The sequence below is a fragment of the Pezoporus occidentalis genome, unplaced genomic scaffold (assembly GCF_034315485.1).
Source record: "Pezoporus occidentalis ecotype Australia unplaced genomic scaffold, CSIRO_AGI_Poc_V1 ctg46, whole genome shotgun sequence".
Taxonomy (NCBI): domain Eukaryota; kingdom Metazoa; phylum Chordata; class Aves; order Psittaciformes; family Psittacidae; genus Pezoporus; species Pezoporus occidentalis.
In genome coordinates, this window is record NW_026915791.1 from 131113 (window position 1) to 145176 (window position 14064).

Below are 14064 nucleotides of genomic sequence, written 5' to 3' on the forward strand. Positions count from 1 at the left end.
TGTTGTTGCGCTCCCACTGATGTGCTGGTACTTAATTTGTAAGCGCCTTTTCCAATACTCGGCGACTGCCTCCCGTTGGCTTCCTTGCTGTGTTTACAGCATCATGGCAAAACATATAATTTCAGCTTGCTGAAGTGCTGGCCCACGTGGCAGGCAGCTGAATCCTCCTACCCGCAGCTGCTGGGCACTGCGACCGCGAGGAGCTCAGCCGCTCGTGGCCTCTGCAGAAGCTCCCTTATGATTTTTATAAATAATCCCTGCAATTGCATGTGCCTGCTGCTTCTTCAATGTGGCAGAGAAGTAACTGGTTTTGTGAGAGGGGGAATTTCTTATGCTGGATACTGTTGGAGGGGTTCAAATAGGTTGAAAGAGGAGATTAAAAGAAAAGAAGCTGGGAAACGGAGACGGGTAAAAGAAAGAAGGTGGAAAAGAAGATCTGTTCATTTGAAAGTCTAATTAAACTGAGATGGGCTTAGGTTCTGTATTCCTCATTTCCTTTGAGAATTGCTGCTTAGGTCAACCTTGTACTCCCCATTTACTGGCATTTTTTCCCTTTCTCTTTCCGTTATGGCACATGGCATCAAAATGAAAGCAGAGCGGAGAGGTTTGATCCTGTGCTGTGCTGGGGGGATTGACTGCATGAATTCCTGAGGCCTTTTCCTGCATTATTTCCTCTGATCCCTAGTCAGGGGGTTTTGCAGATGATTTTGTTTCTGGGGAGTGACTCAGCATTTGTTCATTTGCACCCACCATCCATCCCTTCAATCCACCAATAGAGCCTTCTTTTATTTTTCCAGTTGCAAACAGCACTTCCTAGGAAGTATCTTTACATTCTTGGTACCCAAGTTGTCAGATCACAAAGAGCTAATTTCACAGCAGACATGGTGAACAGGCATGCAATGGAAGGATTCTTGAGGAAAAATAATACTCCACAGAGATAGACTGAAGGCAGGGGATCATCCAGGCTGATGTGCCAGGAGATACAGTGCTGAAAAGGCCCCAGAATTAGGAGAGAACCTGGGTTTAAATCCATTCTGTGTATTGCTCAGATAGCGTGCAGGGCAGCTTCATAATTTACCTTGATTTGACTGGCCCACTTACCCAGGCAGCATTCACAGTTGCTTTTGATATCCCCAGCCCTTCACAAACAGAAACCAGCTGCCTTGTGCAATATTTATGTAAGAGGTGGGAAAGAGACGCTACAGAATCTCTGCTCTTTCTCAGGTGCCACCAAGTACTTGCCAGGACTTGCTGTTGAGGGAAACCATGCTGTCTGCACAAGTTTTCCTTGCCATGACACAGACAAGTCTTACCCCAAGTGACAGCTGTTCTTATGGTGATTATACAAGGTTCTTGAATATGTTTGCTTCTTCCCTGAAGTTATTATTATCACTTCTGCCTTCTCAGTCTTCACTCTTTCACTGCTTATGCTTAATTGCATGGGAAAGTAAAAGGATTATAGATCCATATACATGGACTTCTCCCAAGCAGTTGCACTCTATGGTGGTGATTTGTCATTGTTTTAATTTTTCTATCCCTATTCATGGGTGAAGAGGCCACAATTCCTAGCAAATACCAAAAAGTGATAAAATAGAATCAGCTTTTTCCCCACTCCTCTTGAAAGCTGAAGCTGTCCTAGCATCTTTCTGTTTTTTTTCTTACTGAAATATTTTTAAGTAAAGCTGATCTTTGTTGCTGAGGAAATCCTTCTATTCCGGCTGTTCCTACTTCTCACTTCGAATAGTGTTATGATTGCCTATATTTACATGGGGTTTGCAGCCAAAGGAATTATCTTTGTTTGTCTTGTAAACATGATTGCACACTATTGCTGTAACAGAGCCATCCTATTTCACTCATAGAGGAGGCAGAATTTAGTGATTAATTAAATTACATGTTTATTCAGTCTGTGCAAAGGTCCTTCCTTCCGGAAGATGCTCTGCAAACTGAAGGAACTACTTAAGAATACAAGAAGCCATGTAGATAAAGAGCCACCAGACTAAAACTTTAACACCATCATCTGAGTTAGACTATCACACCAGTTTCCAGTAGGTTCCTCAGCCCAAGCAGCATCCTCAGGGCTCTTGCAAGGTTTTGCTGGATTTGAATAAAATATCCCAGTCTCAGGTGTGCATTCAGATAATATGGCAGACCCATCTGTGCATGTTTTGATGCTGTATCTGGAGCCTCACTGCCTCGCAGCACCAGGTTATTCTTTTCTGTCACAGACACAGGTATACCGGCATTACACAACCAACTACAACCTTCCGAGATTTCTCTTCCTTTCTCTTACCTCTCTATAGAGGTCAGTAAAATCTCTTCTAAGCTCAACTTCCCATCTATTTCCAATATTGTTTTTAATTTGTTCTTTCTGTCCTGCACTGACAGGCAGATGGACGCAATATTCAAAATAACCTTGCCAGTCTCATTTTTTGCAACGTGGCTTTAGTAAGTCCAAGCCAAAATCTGTACGTGCCAAGTTTGTTTCTAGGATTTCCCCCTGAAGAAACACCTCGTCCAGGGAAAGGGTTCAAGTTCCTCTTGCATCTTGGCAGAAACAACTGAATCCACCTGCCTGCATGATTCAGCAAGATACCCACAATATGTTCCAGCCAGGTTTGTGCACCTGGAAACGGGGGAGCAGCCAGGTTCCCAGGCTGTGCTCTCAAGTCCCCTTGTTAATGCTGTTTTTAATTGAATGGTCACATTTTCTTGCATCTTTGGGCTGAGCAGTTGCTGTCAGCAGAGCTGCCTGCTTCACCTCTGCCCTCCTGCGCATGCAAACGGAAAGGAAGGGCATGCAGCTGGTTTCCTTCCTTTGAACGCAAACAGCACAATCAGCTGCAAAAGTCTCCTGAGATACATTTATGTAAACAGGGAGACACAAAATTAATGTATAGCCACTAGCACTCCTGTTCCTTCCGTGAAAAACAAACCCTTGCACAACGGCCTTGGTTAAGGCTGGTGTGAGGGTCTGAGCTATGTCTTATTTAATTGTCCTGGCCTGCAAGGAATACAAGTCTCCTGAGAGCCTGAAAAGTCTTTGCTCTCCCTTAGTGTCTTTTCTGTCTTCCCAGAGCATCTCAGCAACAACCCCTGGGGAGATCCTCAGTTTATGGGACATGATGCTTTCTTGAGCAAGTGAATTCTCACACTGAACATTAAGAAACATCTAACAGCCCTGGACACTATCTCCTCCTTCTTTTGCCCAGAGATGCTCCCTCAGCTGTATTCATTGTATCTGTCTTGCCAAGACCTCTTTGTCTTTCTGCTCTTGTGACAGAAATAGTATGCTTTCAGAGCTCCTTTACCGAAGATCTTTAGTTTCTTCCAGGCATCTTCTGTATTTGCTATCATGTGTCCACAACAACTGCCACTCCATCTGCCCCAAAGGGCTGTTCAAGCAGTGAGACACCATTTGGGACCCCGTGAAACTTGCCTTACCCCTCTTATTCTGGGTCCCAGAAGCAGAGCTCACCAGGCAGGTAAAGCAGCATTAAGAGCACTAAAAGCTGCCGAGGTGACCCCAAGAAGCTTTAGTAGGTTCAGCATCCTGCCTGTCACAGGCAGAATTGGACTCAGTGGCAGAGAGCTGCCCACAGAGAGCCTGGAAATAGCTCCCCTGCAGGCTCTTCGCTCGTGGCCATGGAGAGACAGGGTGTAGCAACAGAGTGTGTTTTCACTGGGGAGAAAAAACAGCCTGAAAAACCCAAACCACAAACTTAGGAAAAAAAGCTACATCTCAAATCATAGGGAAGATGCTGCAGCATTTCTTGAGAGCATACTTTGTCTCCTCAAGTTCAATGTAAAATGCAGTATACTGCAGGAATCGGTAAGTGGGAAAAGCTGCAGGCCCTTGAGTTGATTCCCAAGTCTTCAGCCTCAGCATTGCAGTGCAGCTGATCTATTTTATTATTTGAACACACCACAAACATGAACCAATCCCACAAAGTATTTTTGAGTACCTTCCGTGTGAGATTGTTAGAGTATGTGAAATTAAAGACATTTTAGCAGTCTGATAAAAACTAGGGCTGAAGTATTTTTTTCTCCATGCTGTTGGCTCACAGCTCAGAGGTTCTTACTTGACAATGAACATGCATTCACACATACGGCACATTCCGCTACTTTTAAACCCACCTTTATTATATTGCTAAATTAGAAATTGCTACAGTTTTGCATCCACCGTTACAAGACAAATCTCAATGTCTCATTAAAATAACCTTGGCTGTTCTTTGTCTTAAGACTACAATGCAAACAGATCACATTCTCTAATCCTACGTAATGCCTTATGTAAAACCACTTAACGTTCCTTTTAAGGCTGGAACCCGTTCAGACGAAAGATGCTGCATAAAAGCACATTCCTTAACATGCTTGACCAGAAAAGCAATGTGGTCTAGGCTGGAAGATACAGAGTGAGGATTGGTATGTGTTCAAGAGTACACACCTGGCAGTGTGCAGTGCTTGGCCATGTCTTGCACCATACACTTTGTACAAATCATTTACCTCAATCTTTCTAACCATGAACTGGCACTAGGAACACAGTTCTGGTGCTGCTATTATTTATGTAGACTTTCCAGTAGTGCTTCCAGCAGGGACTGAGACCCCGCTGAGGAAGGTGAACTAAAGCTAAGATCACAAGGTAGGCTCTGAGAGCTCACTCTTTACCACTGGCAATGCAGGACAGGGAACTACAGCTCCGGGTGAGAAGTGAAACTTAACCCAGCAAGGCCAAACCAGTGATCAATATGGAAGCCTTTGCATTAAATTGCAGTTGTTGGACAGCCCTTGGATGTGTAAGATGTTCTGGGAGACCAAGTCTTAATGCAACATCTGCTACTGGAAAATTAAATTGACTCTTTCCTGTGCTGTCATCTGATGGCCTGTCAAGAGCAGCGAATCAATAGAGGGAAAGGAGGCGTTCAAACTTTCAGCCAATGAAGAGAAAACCAAAAGGATACAAACAGCTCGCTATCAGGAGTGCAGGAAGCTAATTTATGGGGGGAGAGGTAATTGTTTTGTTAAAAATTGCTTGAGGAAATACAGCTCCCTAAAGGGTAAATAGTTTCTTCTTTATTTGCTGGGTGTTCAAGGAAAACTTACCTATTTACATTGGAAAGAACATACAGGATGTAGAAGGCTTTCAGAGTACAAGGGGAAAATCAGTGTGAATCTCTGAGTTAGCAGTTCTGTGCTCCCCTGTCTCCCTGGAAGCAGGCCAGTTTACATTTTGCAGTGTGCTTCTGACACACAGTTTCAAATGAGTCCATAAATAAAGACCCAATAATATCAAACTATGCAATTCCCGAGAGTCTGCACACATTGTTTTTGAGTATAACCTGAAGCGACAAACTGATCCTAATGACTTATACTACAGAGCCTTGAGTTTTGAAGGAAAAGCTTACACAATCAGCACTGCTGTTTCAGGTATTTGCATGTGGGATTTCTAAATATGCTGGAGTAAGCTTAAAACGAAGACTCTAATTTAAAGTAAGAATCAGTACCCAGATACTTTGTCCATAGACTATATTGGACCTCTTTGGGCTGTCTGACTGGCAAAGAGGCAGAATCTATTCTTAAATAACCAATCCAGTGTCCTGAACACCAGACTCATACATCTGGCATCCATTTAATTTTTTTCTACCTAACTTTTGCAAACATATTTCCTGCTTTGAGTATGTGTTGGTTGTTTGGTTTTTTTTTTGCGCCTTGAAAATGACACCTCCTTTTAGGCCTTAATGATTTTATGTGCAGGGAATACTACTGCTAGCATTCCAATACTCCGTATCTCCACCTCTGGGTTTCTTAAATTGTTCAGCACTCATTTGACAGCCCATAGGTGAGTTCTCCAAAGAAGGAAAGGCAGATACAGAATACTTTCCATCTTACAGTTTCACAGCAGCTTTTTTGACTTTAAAAGCCCAAGAAAACAAGTCTTGACAAGTCCAAGTTAATTTGCGTGTGACTATCATTGCATTAGCTGCCCACAAAGCTAAATACCACAGTGCTTGATTAGCCCATGAAAAGGATTACATGATGCAGCTGCAAGGTTGCAATCCAGATTGCAAAGGAGAAGACTCACTGCCCAGAGAGTCCTACTCAGTTCGCATCCCTGTTCCCCCCAGGTCAGTACATCTTCCTCCTCTTGCTCCTCCTTGCACCTTAGCTATTAGGAAGAAGTTCTTCCCTGTGAGGTTGCTGAGGCACTGGCACAGGTTGCCCAGAGAAGCTGCTGCTGCCACATCCCTGGCAGTGTTCAAGGCCAGGTTGGACAGGGCTTGGAGCAACCTGGTCTAGTGGAAGGTGTCCCTGCCCGTGGCAAGGGGTTTGGAACTGGATGGTTTTTATGGTCCCTTCCAACATAAACCATTCTGTGATTCCATGAGCCCTGTGACACAGCAGCCGCAGGGTCACACTGCATCCTCAGGGCAAGCAGTGGCGCCTTCAGCCGCACCGGACCCCTCTGCACCCCTGGCTCTGTCTCCACCGTGCAGAGAGACATCCTCTCCGCACGCTCCGCGCTGCGGGGAGCCCCGCGCCCCACACCCGGCATCGCGGCCCGGCGGAGCTCAGCGGACGCAGAGCCGCCTGCAGACCTAGCTCGGGCCGCCGCCGACTGAGGGGCGGGGGAGGAAGGCCGGTAGGAGGGGAGGAGAAGGGTGGGCCGGGCCGCAGTGGGGCCGTCGGCCGCGTCGTGGCGCTGCGCCGTCGCGGAGGTCGCTGCCGTCCCGTTCCATCCTGACCCGTCCCGGCTCGGCTCGGCCGGGCGGTGCGTGCGTGCGTAGGGGCCGGGGCCACATCGGGCAGCGGGGCCGTGGCTGGGGAGGAGCGCGGCGCCGCGCGGAGAGGAGGAGGCTGCGGCGCTCCGTCTCCGGTGGGACAAAGGGCTGTGGGCGCGCAGGTAGGAGCCGGCCCGGCCTTGCTGCGGGCCTGGATGCAGGCGGGTGGCTGCCCGGCCGGCGGCGGACGGGCCGTGGCGCCTTCTCAGTCGCCGGCAGGACGGGACCGGACCTCCTTCCGCTGGGGCCGGTTGCTCCCCGAAAGGTTCGGAGCTTCCCCGTTGCCGAGAGGAGCCCCGGGAGCTGCCGCGGGCTTTGGAGGGCGCTGCCCCCGCCGTCGGGCCGCCAACGGCCGTGGCAACCGCCCGCTGCCTGCCTTTGTCTCGGCAGCCGCGGCCCAGAGCCCGCCCCGGGAGCCCCCTTCAGCAGACGTTTTCCGCCGCAGGAGCCATGGGCCGGCTGCCGCGCTAGGAGCGTCCCCAGTTGGCGGGGCGAGGAGGGAAGCGGCCGCTGCGCCCTTTCCCCGGCCGGGGGCTGCGCGGGGCCAGAGATGGAACCGGCGGCGCGGCCGAGCGGGGATATCCTGAGGCGGAACCCGCAGCAGGACTACGAGCTGATCCAGCGAGTGGGCAGCGGCACCTACGGCGATGTGTACAAGGTGAGTGGCCAAGGGCTGCGTCGGGCGCTGGTCGGGGGGCTCCTCACGGCGGGCCCGGTCTCAGGGCATCAAGAGACCGGTTGGGACAGAGTGGAAAACTCGGGGCACCTCTGGCAGTGTGAGGTTTCCCTCCCTGCTTAACACTTTTGTTTGTGAGGATTGACTTGCAGCGTTGGTGGAGGGTCCGTTTTGCCGATCCCCTCGCTGATTTTGTAGAGGTTCGAATTCGTGTGTGTTGTGGGTGATACTTGCCACGTTACTGCTAAAGAAGGTAGAGGATATCTACTTGCTGTACCTGTTTCCCCTATGCATCAGTTAAAGCACCTGATTAACAGGGTGTAAGTTTATCCCTGAGGTTAATAATAGCACACAAAAGGCAGAAGCAGATTAAGGCTCCTCAGAAGCTAGAAGGGAGTTACAGCTGTAGGTAGAGTTTGCACTGCACATCCAGTGGATGCTCTTGAATGATGTGTACTGGTGCTCATGCTGTCAGAACCACAGCCATTGGAAACATGGTGTAGACTTGGCAATAATTGGGTTAATGACCTGAAAGGTCTTCCAACCTAAACAATTTTATATTTCTGTTATTGTGTGGTGCACTCCTCTCTGTACTTCTCTGGGGGATCCAAGCCCCTTCCCTGAATGTCAGGGATGCTCAGCAGCTTTCAGGGTTGGGTTGCTGATAAAGTCTTAAAAGTTTTCGGCCTGTGTTTGGTGATCTGTGTTTTCAACTGCATGGGCAGAGTGGGTGTGCTGTTTTAATTTGTAGTGATCTTCAGTGTGTTTAAAATAGAACTGGCACAACCAACTGCACAAGAAAAGGTGTGTTGCGCTGCCACATGAAAGTCAGTGGTAATTGCTCGTGTGGGGGGAGGGTGCTTTGCTAATGTTCAAATTGAAGTTTTATAGATGGATCTTGTCCCCACCATCCCTTTGAAATGGTTACTTGCAGCCTCAGGGAGTTATTTTTTAAGTGTTCATGGTGCATATTTACCTTTTTTCATTTTCTTTCTCTTTTCTTTTTTTTTTTCCCCTCGACTGCTCCACACAGACCAGTCAACTTCTTTGCACTAAATCTAGCACTAAATTCTTTAAAAGGACATTTAAGGTTTCATAAATCAGCAGCTCGGTGTACCTAGAGCTACTTTGAGTACGCCTGCATAGCACAGGGCAGTACGACAAGAAATAACTGGTTGTGTTGCAGAGAAGTATTTTTGCGTAATCTCTTTGCTCTTTGTGGAAAAAGAAATATTCTGTTTCTCATTACCCTAGTAATTAGAGGAGAGCTGTGCTGACATGTCATACAGCTTCCGGTTCCGGAGCTGCTTTCAATGCATGGCTCTGCTCTGTGCCATGTAAACATATCCCCTTAAAAAAAAAAACAGAGCCCTCTTCCCCCGCCTCTCTTCTTTGGGTTATGAAAAATGTGCCTTCTATTCCTGACACTGTTTCAGATAGGAATAAACCTGAACCTTCTCAGGTTCAAATTGAAATCAAAGTCTTTGGCAGGCTTTTTAGACGTAGTTATAAGTCTAAAGTTAATGAGTTTGAAGTAGTTTGAGAGCCTACATTTGTTTCTAGGTCACTGGTTTCCTCTTTGTTTTCATAAAGGCCTGCAAGAGGGAGGAACTGTATCAAGGGAATACTGAATCAGATGGCACTGGCTGTTATGACAAATGTGCAAAGCAAACTCATTTTTAAAAGTCATTGATGTTATGTTAATTTTAAAAGTAACTAAGGTAAACTCTTTTTCTTGAAAGGACTTAACATATAAACATTTTACTTTTATTTTTCTTAGTCCATGGTAAGTTTCTTAGCACAGATAGCAAATCTTGTGCTTGATGAAGGCTTCTGTCACTAGTGTTTATAAAATGCATTTCTTAGTGAATATCTGATTGTTGTTATGTTGCAGTGCTCAGGCAAGGTTTGCTAGAGAGTGCTCTTAAATGGAAACGGAATTTTCCTCTCACCTCTTCAAGTGGTTTTTCAGCTCATCGCTAATAATGACTCATCAGTGTCTCCAGCACAGTTGTTTTTAGGATGTCTGAATGAGGCAGCCTTTCTGATTGTGGGAGATCTGCCTCTTCCTCAGATGCTTTTTGGTGGTGGTGGTTCATGCCTCAGATTCTTCTTGTGGCATTTGGTAGCTTTTAGAGTAATTGGTTCTTTTTTGGATGTGGAAGGCGGAGGTTAAGCAAATATTTGTGCTCACTATTAGGTTACAGAAGAGTATTTAAGGCCTTTCTAAAAATCTACCCACTTTTTCTTTACTATTATGGAAGCTTAAAACTGAAATGTATTTTTCTTAGTGTTTGTGGGGTTTATTTGTCTTGTCTGTCACATGGCACACAATGGTTGATTGTATGCATTTGATGCAGTTTAGGATGGGGGAGAAACCATCTGTGAATAAACTATTTTCTTACCTCTTCACAGCATGTAGAAGTAGATCCAAGCTTGGATCTAGCAATCTTGGAAGTACAATTTCCATTAAAATCCTAACATAATTTATCTCTAAAAGCATTGTATTGAACTATCTTAAATTACTGACTTCTGAAAGTGGTTGTATTAACATAGACTGGGTACTCACTGGAACTTCATAATATGCTGACAATATTTTTTTTTGTTCCTACTTTCTGCCAAATGATTACCATCCTCAGCATCATATCCCTTAGTGCTGCAAAGGTGAAGTCCACAGGAGTGAGGTTTTAATTTGGCTTTCCTCGCAAGATTTCTATTTGCCCTCCTTGGACATAGACATGAAAAAAGCAGTATTTAAAAAGGATGGAAGTTTCTTCATGCATCAGCAGGATTATGCTGAAATAGATGTCTTGTGTGTGGTTAATGCAGAAACATCCAGTTGACCAGTATCTTAGAGCAGAAAATTTAAAAAGTCACTAGGAACTGTAAATGGAATTTAATCTCCAGCACTAGGAAGTGGCCAGTCAGATGCCATCCCAGGTAAACTCCCATGATCTGGTTAGATCTTTCGCAGGATGGATTTTCATGTCAGCATGACCGTCAGTGAACCTGCAGCTTTTCAGTAGGGCCTTTTAGTCCAATTTGTATGAGGCCAGTTCTGATAACAAGTTCACATCCTCAGCTTTATAAGCATGTGTTTCTGCAGCCCTAGGTATTTTCTGGGGGTACCTGGAATAGTGTAAGACGGGCCTGTTCTGGTTAGCTTGTGGGATTTGGTTACATCAGGACATCAGGTCATTAGGGTATATGTAGATGTTGATGTCCTGAAGGGACTTAGAAAACAAGCCCTACATTAAAGGGTGGTAATTTACTTTAGCTGTATCTTACTGGGATTTCATAGAATCATAGAATGGTTTGGGTTGGAAGGGACTTTAAAGATGATCTGGTTCTAACCCCTTGCCACGGGCAACTTGGTCCACTAGACCAAGTTGCTTAAAGCCTGCTCATTTCCTGCATGTGCTTTTTATTTGAGTATTTATTAGTGACTCGGAATAGGTTTGGTGGAGAGATTTAGGGGAAATAATACCCTGTGTCATGGCAAGAGATGTGGAGTCACCACATCTTCATGTGAAAACATGAAAAGAAATTTTAAGTTGTCTTCTTGTGAGTATCCTCACTGTCAGCCTGTTGACTCTACTGTGGAACAAAAGATTTCCACTCGCTACTGCATACTCTGACTCCTTCTGCAAGTAAACAAGACTTGATTTTTTTGTATTTTTTAATGCAAGTGCCCCAAACAGAGTTTTAACTACTCTTCGATTTCGGAGAAGAGGAACAAAGGGCAGTTTATGTAGACTGTATTTTTGAACGCTCTTGTTTGGTAGCTGAGCTGAAGGATCCTGTATGTGCTTAGTCCGCTGCAGGTTGCTTCTGCAGGATTAGTAGTTGGATGTCTCTCCTCCCTGAGAGGTGTTGATCAAATACGATCTTGTGCAGCAATTTTAAAGCTGTCTTGTTTTGTTTTTTTCCAAGCAGATTGTGAACAGTGCGACAATAGCTTTCTTTGAAAGTAAGCACAGGGAATGAGGAACATACCAAATTAATAGCAGAAATCACTTGTAAACAAGAGATGCATTTCTGTTGAATATCATGGAAATTTCATTCCTTCTTGAATCACCTACTCAGTCTCTCTCTCTTCTCTTAGGATTTTTCTTTTAATCTTCTGCACCAGAAAAGGGCATTAACTTACAAGAGACCTGTACTGGTTTGCCACTGAGTGTGTCTGCAGGAAAATAATGAGCAACGAAATTGGATCGTGGGACACAGACTCTTTTGCTCCAACACAATTTTGGAAAAGGAAAAAGAAAAAAAAAACAACAAAGTTTGAGTTTTCTGTTGTTTTGGGTTTGTTCGTTTTTTTGTCAGTGTTTTTGTTTTTGTTACAGATGTGAGTCTCTGTCCAGTTGGAGTCAGGTTTTGGCCCCACTGTGTGGTCAGTGCCTTATTCCCAGAGCTCTGGAGTGTATTTTCTCCTTCAGTCAAAGGCTGTTGAGAATCCGCATTTGATATTTTGAAAATAATTCTTAATGTCAGTCTGATTTCACAGATCATGAGAACTTACTGGGTAAAGCGTTCTGCTACTTAAAGTCGGCAGGTTAAGAATGGAGTGTTAAGGCTCTGTTTAACCAGAGTACAGTTACATCTATGGTGGTTTCTAATCACATACTCCCAACTTTATATGAATATGTTTTGGTAACTGCAGACTGATTAGATTGGCCATCCCTGATTCAGCACTGCTGTCCCTGCTGAATATACATTGCTTACACATATAAATTACCATAAAACGTCTGTCACATCGGGGATTCCACTCTTCCTGTCCAGATCAAAGCCTTCTGGTTAGCAGTGTTTGCTGTAGCCATGCCTGAACTCTGCCTACTCTTGTTTTTCCATATGAAGGGTGTTTAGAATGGCATCAAACTAAAATTGTTGAGTTTCTTCTTGTTGCCGTGCAGTTTCTCTTCTCAGAAATTGCATGTTTTTCTTTTAGGATGCAGTCAGTAGGGTATATATATTGCCGAGAGCAAAGGTGTTCAGTGGCGTATGGGCACTCTGTTAAGATATTCAGGAGTTGAGGGAAGGCCGTGCCTTGCCGTTTGTAAACTTTGTAAGTGGATTGTTTTGTTTGTTTTGTTTAGTTTTTTGTTGTTTTTTTTTTTTCTTATTAAGCATTTGGGCTTTTTTTGTGGAACATTCAAAGCTGTTTGGCTTTAAATTTTACCACCTGTTGCTCATTAATTTTCTGTTAATTGTTTTCTGTTAATTGTAGGTTCTGTGACTGGAGTAGAGTATTTCTCCGTCTGGTTCTCCCTGTCTCATTGCCAAAAGAAGCTAGTCTCCAGAATCTTAAAAATAAGGTTTGATTTCTTTTCCAGTTCTTTTGAAGAGAGTTGCCTTCCTAGGTTAGGTCTTCAGAGGAGCCAAAGAAAGACTGATGGCAACCTTTCAGTCTGCTATCAGCTAGTATGAAGGCTGTACCCAGCATCTCTTGAGCCAAGGAGGAACTGAGAGTCTGTTCTGTTGAGTTTAATATCCTGTTGGTACCAGCCTTGTCTCTGATGTAGTCTTCACTTGGCGGTACTGCTATCCACTGTTCATCCTTCAGGAGACATTCTGCTGTGTAGGTGATTTTGTTATTTCTCCTTTTTTTTTTTTGTGGTACAGTCAGTGAGGGAGGTGTCCTGCAGACTTGCATAGGAAGAGGTTAAGCAGAGCATGTTCTTTTGTTCCTTGCAAGTTGTGCACAGTTTTGGAGACCAGTGTCAAACACAAGAAATACTTTATATGACCTGTGCTGTTTCTTCCTTCCATCCCAGAGCTTTCTTTCAATGTGAGATACCCATTCAGAAGAAGAGAATAGTGTAGGTCATGCATCCCCTTTGAAACACACACACTGGCCATCCCCCCAACACCAGAAGAAGTCTTTGAGAGGAAGGATAGATCAAAGATCAGAACATTTGCATGCTAATATCTTCTTCATCTTTGTCTCCAGAAGATGCAATGGTCATTTTCATTGACAACGCTTAACTTTAAATGCATCTAAGAATATAGCGTGAGGTGTCTGAATGATTCCCAGTTCCATCAGCAGAGGTCTGTGGTAGAAGTACACAGGTCATCCATGTTGGAGAGAATAGCTCTTCCTGTTAGCAAGGCCATAACAGAGTTTGCCAGCATAATTCGCTGACCCCAGCAACTGTCCGACCACTCTGCAGCTGGGAAAACAAATATGCTTGCCACCTTTACTCACATTTGGCACCTGGCTTCTTTGTTATGGCTGTGAATGAAAAGAGGCAGCATCAACCCATAGTGATGCTGTTTGAGGACAATGCAAAATGGGTGGATCTCCATATTAATGAAAACTGTTCTTCAGTGCAAGGTAACCTTGATACTTCAGATTTCTCACACTTCACCATTTTGTTAGGATTTCGGATTTTGTGTTTCTTCAAGTATTTAGAATAGTTCCCGATTTCTGAAAGATTCCTAGCAATATGAACACTTGGCAAGGTTTGGTGGACACAGCAGTCAATGAGAAGGACAGGGTATTTTGTTCAAGATTTTGCATTTGTGATCTGTAAAACCACATACTACCTTGCTTTTAATGGGATTAGGTAAACAAAGCAGACTTGATGCTGACACTTTTCAACCAGCAAAAGACAG

At 44.7% G+C, this 14064-nt stretch overlaps 1 protein-coding gene across 3 annotated transcripts in view; it reads left to right on the forward strand.

The window, feature by feature from the left end:
- The first annotated feature begins 6684 nt into the window (after nucleotides 1–6684).
- MAP4K5 (mitogen-activated protein kinase kinase kinase kinase 5) overlaps nucleotides 6685–14064 on the forward strand; it is a 68971-nt gene continuing 61591 nt past the window's right edge. For 2 of the 3 annotated variants that reach the window (XM_062635605.1, XM_062635608.1), the window contains exons 1-2: nucleotides 6685–6895; nucleotides 7219–7431. In XM_062635605.1, coding sequence (XP_062491589.1) covers nucleotides 7324–7431 — 108 coding nt within the window. In that variant the 5' untranslated portion in view covers nucleotides 6685–6895; nucleotides 7219–7323. Of the gene's footprint in view, nucleotides 6896–6916; nucleotides 7432–14064 lie in introns of those variants that run through there. The other variant, XM_062635607.1, reaches the window with a different exon arrangement.